Raw genomic sequence first — 13265 nt, 5'->3', positions numbered from 1 at the left:
CGAATCGTTACCTCTTTCAGTATAGTATTTTGTAACATTTAAAGCTTGACTCTACTCCTGTAATTGCTGAAGCTCATTAGCTCAACTGTAATGCTCAAAAAGGCTCTGATCTGCTAAATTACTGCTGTTGTTGCTGCTTTACCATTTTAAAATGATTTTTCCTTTTGAAATTACCCAACATTGCTATATATCACCAGGTCCAGAGCATTACTCTGAAGGATCAATCAAGGTAAGGTGACCTGTGCTGCCAAGTCATTTGGCAGACTGCAACCCCGCCCCAAAATTACCTATCATCATGTTGATGATGTCCGGTTCTAGGCCCACCATGAATTTCCTCTTAAAGCTGATGCCCTCAAAGTCAACGTAGACGCGGCGCAGGACATCAAACCCATCATCGGCAACAATTTCCTAAAGGACAAACAACATGACTGAGAACTTGGCCTGACCATGACCAAGAGTTACTTTTTTGCAATGGCCATGTCTTGCTATCTTAAAATATCAACAGGAATCAAAACTCTAGCTTTCAAAAAGGTCACGGTTCCAGCCATAATCCACTCACCCCAGGAGACAAACAAAAGCCCCGCCACCCTCCCTCTCTGCGCCTCCCACAACTCTTACCGTCCCATCAAGAAGATCGACATGCTTCTGGCAGAAGACTTTCTTATCATCCTGGAAAGTGCACTGGCGAAGACGCGCACACATGAAGTGGTAGTTGCTGATACATGCAGAAAGGCAACAGCCAACTGTGGCCCCGTTGCGTTGACAGTGTTCACAGCGCTAAAGGAAGGGAAAGGCATGTCAGCAGTGCAATTAACACCACCACTACAGCTTTGAATTACGGCAGAAAGCAAAGAAGTAGAGGGGCATGTCAGAAAGAGGGAACCTCACCAAGAAATAAATTATCCATCTTTAGTGGGTCATTGTAGAGTCATAGAATCATACAGTTGGAAGAGACCTTGTGGGCCATCTAATCCAACCCCCTGCCAAGCAGAAAAATCACATTCAAAGCACCCCAGACAGATGGCCATACAGCCTCTGTTTAGAAGCCTCCAAAGAAGGAGACTCCACCACACTCCGGGGCAGAGAGGTCCACTGCTGAACAGCTTTCACAGTTAGGAAGTTATTCCTAATGTTCAGGTGGAATCTCCTTTCCTGTAGTTTGACGTCATTGTTTTGCGTCCTAGTCCCCAGGGCTGCAGAAAACAAGTTTGCTCCCGCCTCCCTATGACTTCCCCTTACATATTTATACAAGGCCCTCCTCATTTCTCCTCTCAGCCTTCTCTTCTGCAGTCAAAAATGCCCAGTTCTTTAAACCACTCCTCATAGGGCTTATTCTCCAGACCTTTGATCATTTTAGTCACCCTTCTCTGGGCACCTTCCAGCTTGTCAACATCTCCCTATGAATGTTTCAATTGGCCACAGTGATTAGCATTTAATGGCCCAACAGTGGCTTCTTACAGCCTGGGGGAATCCTTTGTTGGGAGGTGATTAGCTGGCCCTGATTGTTTCCCAACAAAGGGAGAAACTCCCAACAAAGGATTCCACAAGGCAATAAGAACTCACACCTTGAAACTGTTGGGCCATTAAATACTAATCAAGGTGGCCAATTGAAACATTCACACCTACCTCAAACATACAAGAGTTCTTTCTCCCACCCTGGAGATTCCAGATACTAAACCCCATTTTCCTAGTTTCCAACAGAACGCACAACATCTGAGGATGCCTGCTATAGATCCAGATGAAACGTCAGAAGAGACTGCTTCTAGAACATGGCTACAGAGCCCGGAAAACTCACAACAACCCAGTGGTTCCGGCCATAAAAGCCTTCAGTATAAAAGCTATCTTGAAACACAGGCAGCACTTAGCAAATCCAAAACAGAGCTCAGCTTGGCTTTCCATGTTCAAGGCTGGGAAACAGCCAGATCCTGCTGGATGGCAATTGCCATCAGGCCCAATTGGCATAGTTGATAGTGAAGGACGATAAAAGAGCCAGTGCCGTGACAGCTGGAACACCACCCACCACTATGGTAACCAGCAAGAGAGATGAAGTAGTTCCATGCTGCACTAATCTATGTTTTTTTTATCTGTAGGGTTTCATAAATCTCATCTCTTCACTGATTTTGTTGAAGGTTAATGATGTAATGGCAATGATGAAGTGGCAGCCACTGCAATCCAATGTGATACTTCTCAGAGACAGCACCTACCATTTGTCGACCTCGGGCCACAGCAGCATGTACATTCTTGAGGGAGCCATCATTCTCCTCAAAGACCTCAGCTGACCAGATAGCACAGTTGACATGAGTCCATTCATTTTGGCCAATGTACAGTAGCCTTCCAGCATCCTGGAAGGAGGCCAAAAACTTGTGTTAAGAAGAAGAGGAACCACCAAGGACGCTGCATGAGATGTAAACCCCATTCTTCCTGAAACAAGGCAGTACTCAATCGAACATTTAAACCCCTTCTTCCTGCTCCAGAACAGACAGTGAAGAAGCTGGAGATCACCAGCCTCTTCCCCAATTCCTGATGCCACTTCTCCAGGAAAGAGAAGCGAATACCAATACCCAAGTGGGATGGACAGTTTCTATCAGTGGTTACTATCGCTGTTCTTCGATTCTAAGATGCCACTAATTGTAATTTCAACACCACAAACAGAAAAAGCTTTATTTATATGTATAAAAACACCCACAATTCCAAAACCACTCCATTTTAATATGTTTATACAGTATAGTAAAAACTGCATCTCAGAATTGACGAAATACAGTGATTATTTTAACTTATCATCTATGATTACTATTATCATAGCTATATGTTAGTTCCAGGATCAGAAATAGTGTGCCTCCAAATACCCATTGCTGGGAATCAAAAGTGGAAGAGGGCTCTGGCCTTCAAGGCCTCCTTGTTGAGCAAGGCATCTGGCTGGCTACTGTGAAAAATAGTATGCTGGACTACATCTATCACAAGATGAAGCATGCACTGAAATCCAGCAGAGCTCTTACCTTCTCAATAGCGTCTACCCTTACCTTGGAGGGAGCATCACCATACTGGAGACATAGAGCACACTGTCTCTTATCCTCCGGGTCGGCCAACGGCTCCTGTGGTGAGGCATGGTCTGCATCTTTCGGAGCTACAGCAAAAGGAGAAATGGAACGGACACATAAAGCTGTAGCTACTGCAGGGCAAGGAGCCCCATAAATAGTCATCCAAGAAAATATTCTAGAAAAGAGGAGATCTTTCACAGAGAGAGAATACAAGAAGACTGAGTCAGCACAAAGGGATATACCATATATACTCAAGTATAAGCTAACCCGACTATTAGTTGAAAAACTCAGCTTATACTCTAGTATATACAGTACCTCAAACAGGGGTTCTTTTACACTACATAGTTGTCATGCTATGTTTCCATTTTAACTGCCATGTCTCCAACCTAAGGAATTCTGACATTGCAATTTGGGAAGGAGTAGCCAGACAGCTCCAAGTTACAAACCCCAGGATTCCATAGGAAAGGAAATAGACAATCTAGTGTGAAAATGGTGAAGTGTGAAAGTACTAAAATCCCAAAGAGCTGCTGCTGGGGAGTGTACCCCAGAAGCTGAATGACAGCCCCCAACACTCCTCATTGCTGGTGGTCTGCTGGCAATTAGAGTTCAACAAGATAAGGGGGCCACAAGTTTCTCATCCCTGGTACAAAATAATGCTCATTAGGATAGACCACAGGTCTGATTCAGTGGTGTTATTATATTCACAATGAGTGGAAATCTAACAGCCAAAGCCCTCCTTGACACGTATAAACTTTGAGGTAATCTTCCTGCACTTCAGTTTCTGCCCTCAAAACACACTCTCCCCCTGCCCTTAATTAAAGGCCTACCTCCTCCCTTGGAAACCTATTCTCCCTCAGACACACATTCTTATCTCACCCAGGGTTTTTATCAATTTTACTCCTAGCACATTTGGTCCGCCCCGTGTTTCATCTTTCTATCATGTTGTTTTTGAGACCGTTTATTTTATTCTGTCATTTCATGTGTTTATTTTGATGCTATTTTGTTTCTTTGAATTTTGTCTTGTTGTATTGTTACTTTTGGGCTTGGCCTCACGTTAGCCACCTCGAGTCCCCTTCGGGGAGATGGTGGCGGAGTATAAATAAAGTTTATTATTATATTATTAAATGCCCACTTCCCCTGAAGACCTTTTTCGCAGAGCCTTACCTATTTTTTCAGAACCACTGAAAGTCGAATGACTCTTAGTAGCTGGCTTGGTCTCCTCGGGCTGCCTCCATTGAGCATAGATGTGGTCAGAGGAAGGAGGCAGGACAGCATTAGGAAGCATGCCACTGTTGGAGGAGCAAAAGAGAAGGGACATCAGGTGCTGCAGAGATGATTCCAAAGCATTTCATTCTAAGGGAGCAGCTATTTCCATTACACAGCCCATTTTCTTGGTGTTTTGGTTTTTAGGCCTATTCCTGGGGTAATTTGTGTTGCTCAAGTCTGCAGTCCTCAATGAGGAGAAGTTAGTTAACATTAGAATGATCTGAGGCTTTCCCTTCCCCTATGTCTTCCTGTATAACAGTTGGGAATGTTTCTTTTTCATCTCTCTTCTCTGTTTCAACTCTCATTCTGATTGGTTGTTTATATTGCAAGTTTTTTGAATCTGACTTCTGCCTTCTTACACTTCAGTATGGAGAGTATGTGCTGTGTGTTTTGAGATCTCTCTCTGCTTGTGTGTCAGGAGAGTGAGTTTTTCCCTCTCTTTGAAACCTTGGAATAGGTGGGTGTTAGAGCAGTTCAGACCCAGTGCTGTACTCAGAAGAAATGTAGTTAGTTCTTATTATTGTCAACAAACCTTTTGTGATTTTTTTTAAAAAATGGACTCTGCATCTTTGCCTACCTAAGCTCTACATTCTTTACAGCCACATCACACGGCACTTCATGCTTTGCTTGCTGTGAACGGATGCTCAAACTTTTAGTATCATGTTGGTTTTTGGATGCTCTGCTATATTTAAGGATAGTTTCCCCTGCAGTCTGCAGTCCTCAATGAGGAGAAGTTAGTTAACATTAGAATAGTCTGAGGCTTTCGCTTCCCCAATGGGAAGGGAAAATTGCATTAGATGGATTGCTTCAGAAAATCCATCTGAAGCAATCAGAAAATTGCATTGGATGGATTGCTTCAGCTCTAGTTTCTTAGATATGGTTATCATGATTTTAATGGTGAGCTGAAGGTGACTGAAAGATGATATATGTTCTGTAGCTGAAAGGGGAAAATGGGTGCAATTTTTGGAATCAGCAGGTTGAATAGGCTCAGAAACAAGTCTAACATTTGAGGCACCAAAATGTGTGTTTGCCAGTGTTATCAGAAAAAAAAACAAAATAATTTGTTTGCAGCCATCTTAGAATAATAGAATCATAGACTTGGAAGAGACCTCATGGGCCATCCAGTCCAACCTCCTGCCTAGAAGCAGGAATATTGCATTCAAAGCATCCCTGACAGATGGCCATCCAGCCTCTGTTTAAAAGTTTCCAAAGAAGGAGCCTCCACCACACTTCGGGGCAGAGAGTTCCACTGCTGAACAGCTCTCACAGGAAGTTCTTCCTAATGTTCAGATGGAATCTCCTTTCTTCCTTCATATTTGTGCTTTCCTTGTTCCTGAAACTTTCTCTTGAGAAAAAGACTGAGGAAAGATAGGCCAGGGCAATAGTAGTAATGGCCTGAAGCGAGGAATTGAACTTTAAGGGGCAGGAGGAAGAACAGAGCCTGAAGCCATGTGCACATGCAGTTTGGTAAAGAGGCATTTAGCCTCTTGGCACTAAGAGATAAAGAGCCTCCTGTCTATTGGTCTCACACTCCCTTCTATAGAGTATAAACAACAACTCACCTTGCAAGATTATTTCAAAGATACAGATTGGGCTACAAATGTTATGAACAAGAATGAAAAACACAGTGGGCTGAGTATACCACATTCCCTTGACATAAATGAGCTCCATTCCATTCTGTTGTAGAAGTTGATTTTTTTTTTAGCAAAAAAGACTATATAGTTTTTATATCAAGAGATTTGCCAGGAAACACAGGAATATTTCCTTAGTACTCAAACTCCTCTACAAAAGCTCTTTTATTTCTTGTAGGAAGTACCACAATTCTATTTATTCTTATTTGTTAATTCTCTATACTGTTAAGGAAAACTACCCTATTATGTAGCAGAGCATCCAAAAACGAGCAAGATACAAAAGCTGAGCATCAGCTTATTAGCAAGTGGAGTATGAACTGCATGTAATGTGGCTGTAAATAAATATTCGACTTTAGGAGGCAAACATGCAGAGTGCAATCTTAAATAAATCACAAAAAGTTTATTTACAATAATAAGAAATAGTTGCATTTCTTAATAATCTAGAACTGGGTCTGAGCTACTCTAACACCCATTTCTTCTAAGGTTTCAAGAGAGGGAAAAACTCAATCACTACATCTCTCCTAACACACAAGAAGAGAGAGATCTCAAAGCACACAGCAGATACTTTCCATGCTAAACTCTAAGAAAGTAGGTCAGATTCAAAAAGCTTGCAGTAGAAAATGATCCATTTTAAACAAACAATGAAAATGAGAGCAGAAACAGAGAGAAGAAAAAGATACATTCCTAACTGTCATTCAGGAGACATAGGGGAAGGGAAACCCTTAGTCTATACCAGGGGTCCTCAAACTTTTTAAACAGAGGGCCAGGTCACAATCCCTCAAACTGTTGGAGGGCCGGATTATAATTTGAAAAAAAATGAATGAATTCCTATGCACACTGCACATATTTTATTTGTAGTGCAAAAAACACTTAAGAACAATACAATAATTAAAATGAAGAACAATTTTAACAAATATAAACTGATTAGTATTTCAATGGGAAATGTGAGCCTGCTTTTGGCTGATGAGATAAGATTGTTGTTGTTGTTGTGTGCTTTCAAGTCATTTCAGACTTAGGTTGATCCTGAGAAAGGGCCGGGTAAATGACCTTGGGGGGCCGTATCTGACCCTTGGGCCTTAGTTTGAGGACCCCTGGTCTTTACTATACTCTAATCCTAACCGTAATCCTATATTAAACTAATAGCTCCTCCTTGAGGACTTGGGCAGCGTGGGGTTGAATCCCAACATATGCATCCCACCTTTCTCCCTAACCCTAACTCTAACCCAGAACATTATAGACAGAAAGTTTCATATACATTCCAATAAACTTGGAATTTCAGGCCTCCCTGTCCTCTGCTTAAACAGCATTGCAGTGCTTTTCAGCTTGAACCTCAGTTTCAGCCTCTGAACACTCACTTGGGAAGGGTGGTGTTATGTATCCAGTGCTTTTCATCCTGAGCATCAAACCAGCTGAAGAACTTTCCCATTAGCTGGAAGGAGAAAAAGCACGGACAATCATATCATTATTATAGCTGGAGAGGTGGTATTCCATGGTACATGTCCAGGAATGTACATGCACACATGCGTGCACATACTCCTGCTTCCATTTCCCGATCAAGACAGGTCAACCCCGCCAGGACCCATGCCACAAATCCAGATCATAGAGTACCTCAACATAGAGTGCCTTTGCAAGAAGGCTGTTCTGCTGATCTTCGGTTTGCCCCAAAAGGACTCCTACCATGTCCTCATTGAAGCTGTGCTGCAGAGAGAGAAAGAAGCTAAGCAGAGGGCAGAAGCTAACCTCTTATTTGCCAGCTTCACCCTGGAACCCCTGTTCCTGACACTCACCACAGATGAGTAGTGACCCTCTTCAAAAAGCTTGTTGACGGTGCACAGGTCACAGGGCCGCAGATGAACCCTCACACCATCATCCGGACAACACTGAAAAATAAGCAGAGAGATAAGTAAAACTGAGAACTAAGATCTATTCTAGTCTGAATTCCACTGCAGAGTCCTTTCCATCAGTAACAGACTACTTTGGTCAAGGGCAGTATACAAATGGAAGAAATAAATAAAAACATAAAAACATAATAAATTAATAATAAAATATTCATAGATATGTTAAAGAAATTTATTATATTCTCTATTTTAAAATATTATCTGGAATTTTATTCAGAAGTTATGAATGCATTAAATGCCATAGTTATGTGATATGCAGTCATTCCCACCCAAAGCCCCATTTACCAGGGGGCAGCAATAATAATAATAATAATAATAATAATAATAATAATAATAATAATCTTTATTTGTACCCCGATACCATCTCCCCAAGGGACTCGGTGTGGCTTACATGAGGCCAAGCTCAAAGTACATCAAACAAAACATCAATAAACACAACATCAATAAACAATCAATAAAATACAAATCATATAAATCACATAAACAAAAACAATAGATAGTGACATAAACAATTTTAAAAATGACTGGGCCAAATGTAATAGATTAAAATTGAAAATATGCTGACGTGAACAAGGTAAAATATAACTAGGATAGGATTTTTCGGAGAGAAATGAAGGGAGCACAGTCCATCCTAAGTCAGTATTAAAGTGCATTGTGAAGATATATTGCTGAGAGTTCTCCTTATTCTGGGAAGGCACACTAGAACAACCACGCTTTCAGGCTCCTCCTAAAGACTGCCAACGTTGGGGGATGTCAATAAATGGAAGACCATTTCCCTGATGGAAAATCCGACCTCTTCTTATAAGTGGCTTGTGGTGTAGCAGGCAGAAATAGGACCCCTTTCTTGGGTCAGAGATCAATTACATGAGGGGGATATGGAACAGACAGCTACTGACAAGGGAACCCACCCCATTGATCACAGCAATTGTTGCCCAGCAAAAACAGAACTGGTCATCTTTCATGGTCTCTATAAGTCCCTTAAACTAGGGGCTATGTAGGGTTCATGAACGGAAAACAGTCAGAAGTAGATAGGTAGCTCTAAGTTGTTCATTCTTTACTTCCAAGATAATTCCTGACTTGTTTACTTGCCCTTTATTTGTCTAATAAAGTTTTAAATGAAAATTAATTTTAGAGAGAATCCAAATCCAAAGGCAACTCATGTTTTTTTAAAACAGAAATACAGGTTGTAAATTTATGTTATTGTCTTTTGGTATGTACTTGTTGTATTTTAGGCATGTTGCACCATTGAGTGCTTTTGTGAGCTGCCCCGAGTCCACTCGGGGAGATGGTTGTGGGATACAAATAAAGCTTTATTATTATTTTATTAAATGTTCAACTCTATTTCATTCGGCCCAAATATGGAATTTTAGGGTCACAAGAAGCTGCAGTTGTGTCAAGATCATCTCTTTCAATGCAATCAAAGCCTTAAAAAGCCGTAGTTATGTGGGCTACAGAATTCTGAGGGTTGCATCCATGAACATAATACAATCTATAGCTCTGAATTCAACATCCATGAGGGAGGGAGCACCAATGGCTGCTCTGGCCAGAGAAAAGACAGAGGGGAGCAGAAGACACTTCCATCTTGCCTTCTGCCTATATCATCCGTTGGGAGGCCCTTCCCCCCTGTGGCACCAATGGCTGCTCTGGTCAGAGCAAAGGCAGAGGAGAGCAGAAGACACTTCCATCTTGTCTTTACTAATAATATAATATAGTACAGGGTTAGTCAAAATGCATAGGCCAATAAGCCATTCAATTGAATGGCTTATTGGCCTATGCATTTTGACTAACCCTGTATATTGTATATACATACATATAATATTTATAATATTACAATGTAATACAATATAATACTAGTAATAATAATACAATATTATATTTATAATTATATATTTACATTACATGTAATATTACTAATAATTTTACAATATAATGGTATAGTGCAATATAGTAAAATATAAAACTGATATTGCACTATGCTAATAATATAATATATTGTATGAAAATATATACTGTAAGCTGCTCTGAGTCCCCTTCGGGGTGAGAAGGGTGGCATATAAATGCCGTAAATAAATAAATAAATACAAAGAGGATACCTGCGCACACTGGAGTAGTGGAGTTGCACACTTAGAGCTCATCAGTCCCTGTAGCACTTGTCGAAGGTTCTTTCGCAGCTCCAAGCCAAGGACCTCTCGCCACTTGGCCTTGTCACTGCCACAGCAGGGCCGACAAGAATAAACAACACTCTCAGGCAAGTTGGATAAGATCTCATAGCCTTCATCTTTATGGAAAGAGAGCGAAGTAGTACATCAGACAAGCTCAGTCCTAATCCTACAACTGACAAGCTCTTCTGACATGCCTACATGAATGTTGGACTCATCCTACCAAGTGCAAGGAGTGGCGAGGATCCCAAAGTAGAAATGATCTCAGACAGGCAACCCAAAAAACCATCTCTGTCATTTTGTCATTTTCTCACTTATAACAACTTTCCCAAACCCACCATCCCTTTGTGTGTTTGCATAGGGGAGAAGAGTTAATATGTGAACCAGGGAGGGGACTCTGTTGCAGTACAGAAGAGCACAGCTTGTGCCCTTGGGCTACTTGTGGCTTTTGGGCACTCACCTCCATCCCAACCCCCAAATCAAGCCTATAACCCTGCAGCTAACCTGGGATGAAAAGTAAACAAAACATTCCTGCTTTACACTCAAGACTCTAATTTTCTCACTACTAGTAGTGGCAGAGAAATCATGAGTTTGGAAGTGATTTTTGGGGAAAAGAAGGTGTTAAACCTCTCATTTTCAAGGACAAAAGGAGGGGAAAATCCACATTAGGGGTCTGCTGAGAGGGTTGAGAATGTTGGGTAATTTCAAAAAGGAAAAAGGTGAAGCATTTCTGTATTCTCAAATAATATGCTGTGTCCAATGTTGGTTCATCAGGTGATCTGCTATGGCTGATTTCTCAAGCTGAATTAGTCTGCAATGCCTTTCATGTTCCTTGATTAGTGTTTGGGCCATGTCAGGCTGCACAGAGAAGCCATTGAAATCCACAAGGATGTGGACAATTTTGGGAGGCGGTAAGAAAATACATACAGGGAGAGTGTGTGCAAAACTCATAGACGTGTGTGCTACTCCTCCCATCTAGCCAGATCAGAATTGAAATGTCTCTATATACCCCAAGCTGGGCATAGCACAAACCTGAAAGCCCCTCACACTTGGCATGAACCCAGTGGTCACACTTGGCACATTGCATCATTTTGCTCTCGTAGTCATTGTCTTCATAGCAGTGCAAGCAAATTGGACAGTAGTTTCCTGGATGGGAAAGCGAGAGGACAAATTAATGGAACCTTTCTTGTGACAACCTGATTATATCTGATGTAATCATGAGGCTTTGGGTCACCCCACTATTCCTATCACTTATCCCATAAACTTTCAGCCTGCAAATCATCTTCAATTAACAAAAACTCAACATAAAGTATTGGTAACAAATAAAAAATTGAATAGCATCAGTAAACATCAAGTAAATCAGGAAGCTTTATTTCAGCAACTTCAAAAATTAAAAATTCCTAAGTCTGGGATTTTTTTTAAAAATTTCCCCATCAGCGCATACACTAGACAGGTCTCCTAAGTAAAAGATTCCAAATATAAGTGATCATTACTGAAAAGGTTTCTTGCTACTACCGAGCACAGCTCAGAAGGCAGAGACAGCTTGAAGATACCTTAAAGCAGATCTTTCCAAATTGTGTGTCTTATCTCATTCGTGTTTTAGCTGCAATGTATAGGGCAAGTGAACATAACGACAACTATCTGAGCCTATCTGAAACACACAATAAATCATATAGTTTTAAATATATAAATGAAAGGGTTTTTATGACATACGTTGTATCCCCATAAATTTCATTATTACAGTTTGCAGATGTGTCCATATCTCTTATATGGTTTACTCTCTGGTTTGCTAGTAAAACTCAGTTAAGATAAAGGTAAAGGTTTCCCCTTGACATTAAGTCTAGTCATGTCCGACTCTGGACTCTCGAACCACCAACCTTTTGGTCAGCAAGTTCCGCAGTTTAGAGGTTTAACCCGCTGCACCACCAGGGGGCCCAATTCTTGTGTCAATTAATGTGTCACAAAAGATGCAAGTGTGCCACTAACATGAAACATTTGGAAAGCTATGCCTCAAGACAATGCTGTAATAGTGGGCTACTACTGGGGGAGACAATCTAGAAGTTGTTCAGGCCTCAAGATGCTAAGTGATCCTCATTTAAGGCCATTCTGAACACACACTAAGGTGTCCTGGACAATCAAAATTCAAGATTATTAAGACAGGATATTTTAAAACAAAAATGCAATCTGAGAACACAACCCTTTCCTAGTACATGAAGTCCCAGAATTACAAACATCCAACTTACAAATGATTCATAGTTAAGAACCGTGGTGGGACAACAGGAAGTGAGAGAAATCTACCCTTTTGAAGGGAAATTCATTCATGGAAGAGTTTTCATGGAGAAAAAGGTGTCTCAACAGAAACTTTATCACAAATCCTTGTTTCCACAAGTCAAGTTTTTCAAAAGCCAATTGTCATAGGGACAGAAAGTGGGGTGAAATCTTCTGAACAGGGGCACAGACAGCAAAACAAAACCACGGGAGTGTTAAACTTTCCCTATGCTATCCTGAGCTTATCTATCTATCTATATCTATCTAGCTGAAGTTACACTTTAAAAATGTATCTGTTCTGACTTATAAACAAATTCAACTTAAGAACAAACCTACAGAACTTATCATGTTCGTAACTTGGGACTGCCTGTACACGGAAATATGGTCTTCTGTGAATCAGTCACTGGAGAATTATAATTACTAGCTTTGGAAGAGCAGAGAACAGAGATGTGCAAATTTTGTGTTTCCACTCATTAGTATCACCTACAACTGTCATGCTGGTAACAGCTGATAGAGGTTGTGGTCCATCAACATCCTACAGAAGCTATGAATATACACATTTTTTGTGTAAATACATGCCTGCAGTTATACTGGATCCCACTATTGCATCACCACCTTATTTAATGGCGTATAAGGACTGGAATCAGAACACAGACTAATTCCCTCAATTTCAGCTCATCCAAAGCGTTCATGTCCCAAGATTACTCTCTCAAGGCCCTCTTCACTCTTTAGCCAAGCTGAATTAAAGATGAAACCAGCCCAATTTTTCAAAGGGTTCATTTCTCTCACCTTTATCATGCAGCACAGAGCAGGCAGAGCACAAGCTGTAGTCATTCGACCACTCAGTGTCCCAGTTCTTCCCTGGAGCTGTCCCACAACTCTTGCAGCGGATGCAGGCTGAACAAACCTGAAGAGCATGAAGAAGACCAATGAGTGAAACATGAAAAAGAAAAGACTCTGTCTGCAGGACTAAGAGTGAATAATATTATTTAGTATTTATTTTTA

General features: G+C 41.0%; 1 protein-coding gene across 1 annotated transcript in view; it reads right to left on the bottom strand.

Moving 5' to 3' along the window:
- KMT2B (lysine methyltransferase 2B) overlaps nt 1-13265 on the bottom strand; it is a 78888-nt gene that overhangs the window by 20402 nt on the left and 45221 nt on the right. Inside the window, exons 14-24 of the mRNA XM_060783918.2 lie at nt 13050-13167; nt 11025-11138; nt 9927-10111; nt 7723-7815; nt 7544-7633; nt 7291-7364; nt 4203-4327; nt 3021-3124; nt 2205-2342; nt 619-777; nt 288-408 (exon numbers count right to left, since the gene is read on the bottom strand). Of these exons, the coding sequence (XP_060639901.2) occupies nt 288-408; nt 619-777; nt 2205-2342; nt 3021-3124; nt 4203-4327; nt 7291-7364; nt 7544-7633; nt 7723-7815; nt 9927-10111; nt 11025-11138; nt 13050-13167 (1321 nt within the window). The remainder of the gene's footprint in view (nt 1-287; nt 409-618; nt 778-2204; nt 2343-3020; nt 3125-4202; nt 4328-7290; nt 7365-7543; nt 7634-7722; nt 7816-9926; nt 10112-11024; nt 11139-13049; nt 13168-13265) is intronic.

This window comes from Anolis sagrei, chromosome X, assembly GCF_037176765.1.
Source record: "Anolis sagrei isolate rAnoSag1 chromosome X, rAnoSag1.mat, whole genome shotgun sequence".
NCBI classification, from domain to species: Eukaryota; Metazoa; Chordata; class Lepidosauria; order Squamata; family Dactyloidae; genus Anolis; species Anolis sagrei.
Note: the sequence above shows the minus strand (reverse complement) of the source record. Positions and strands in the feature narration are given on the sequence as shown.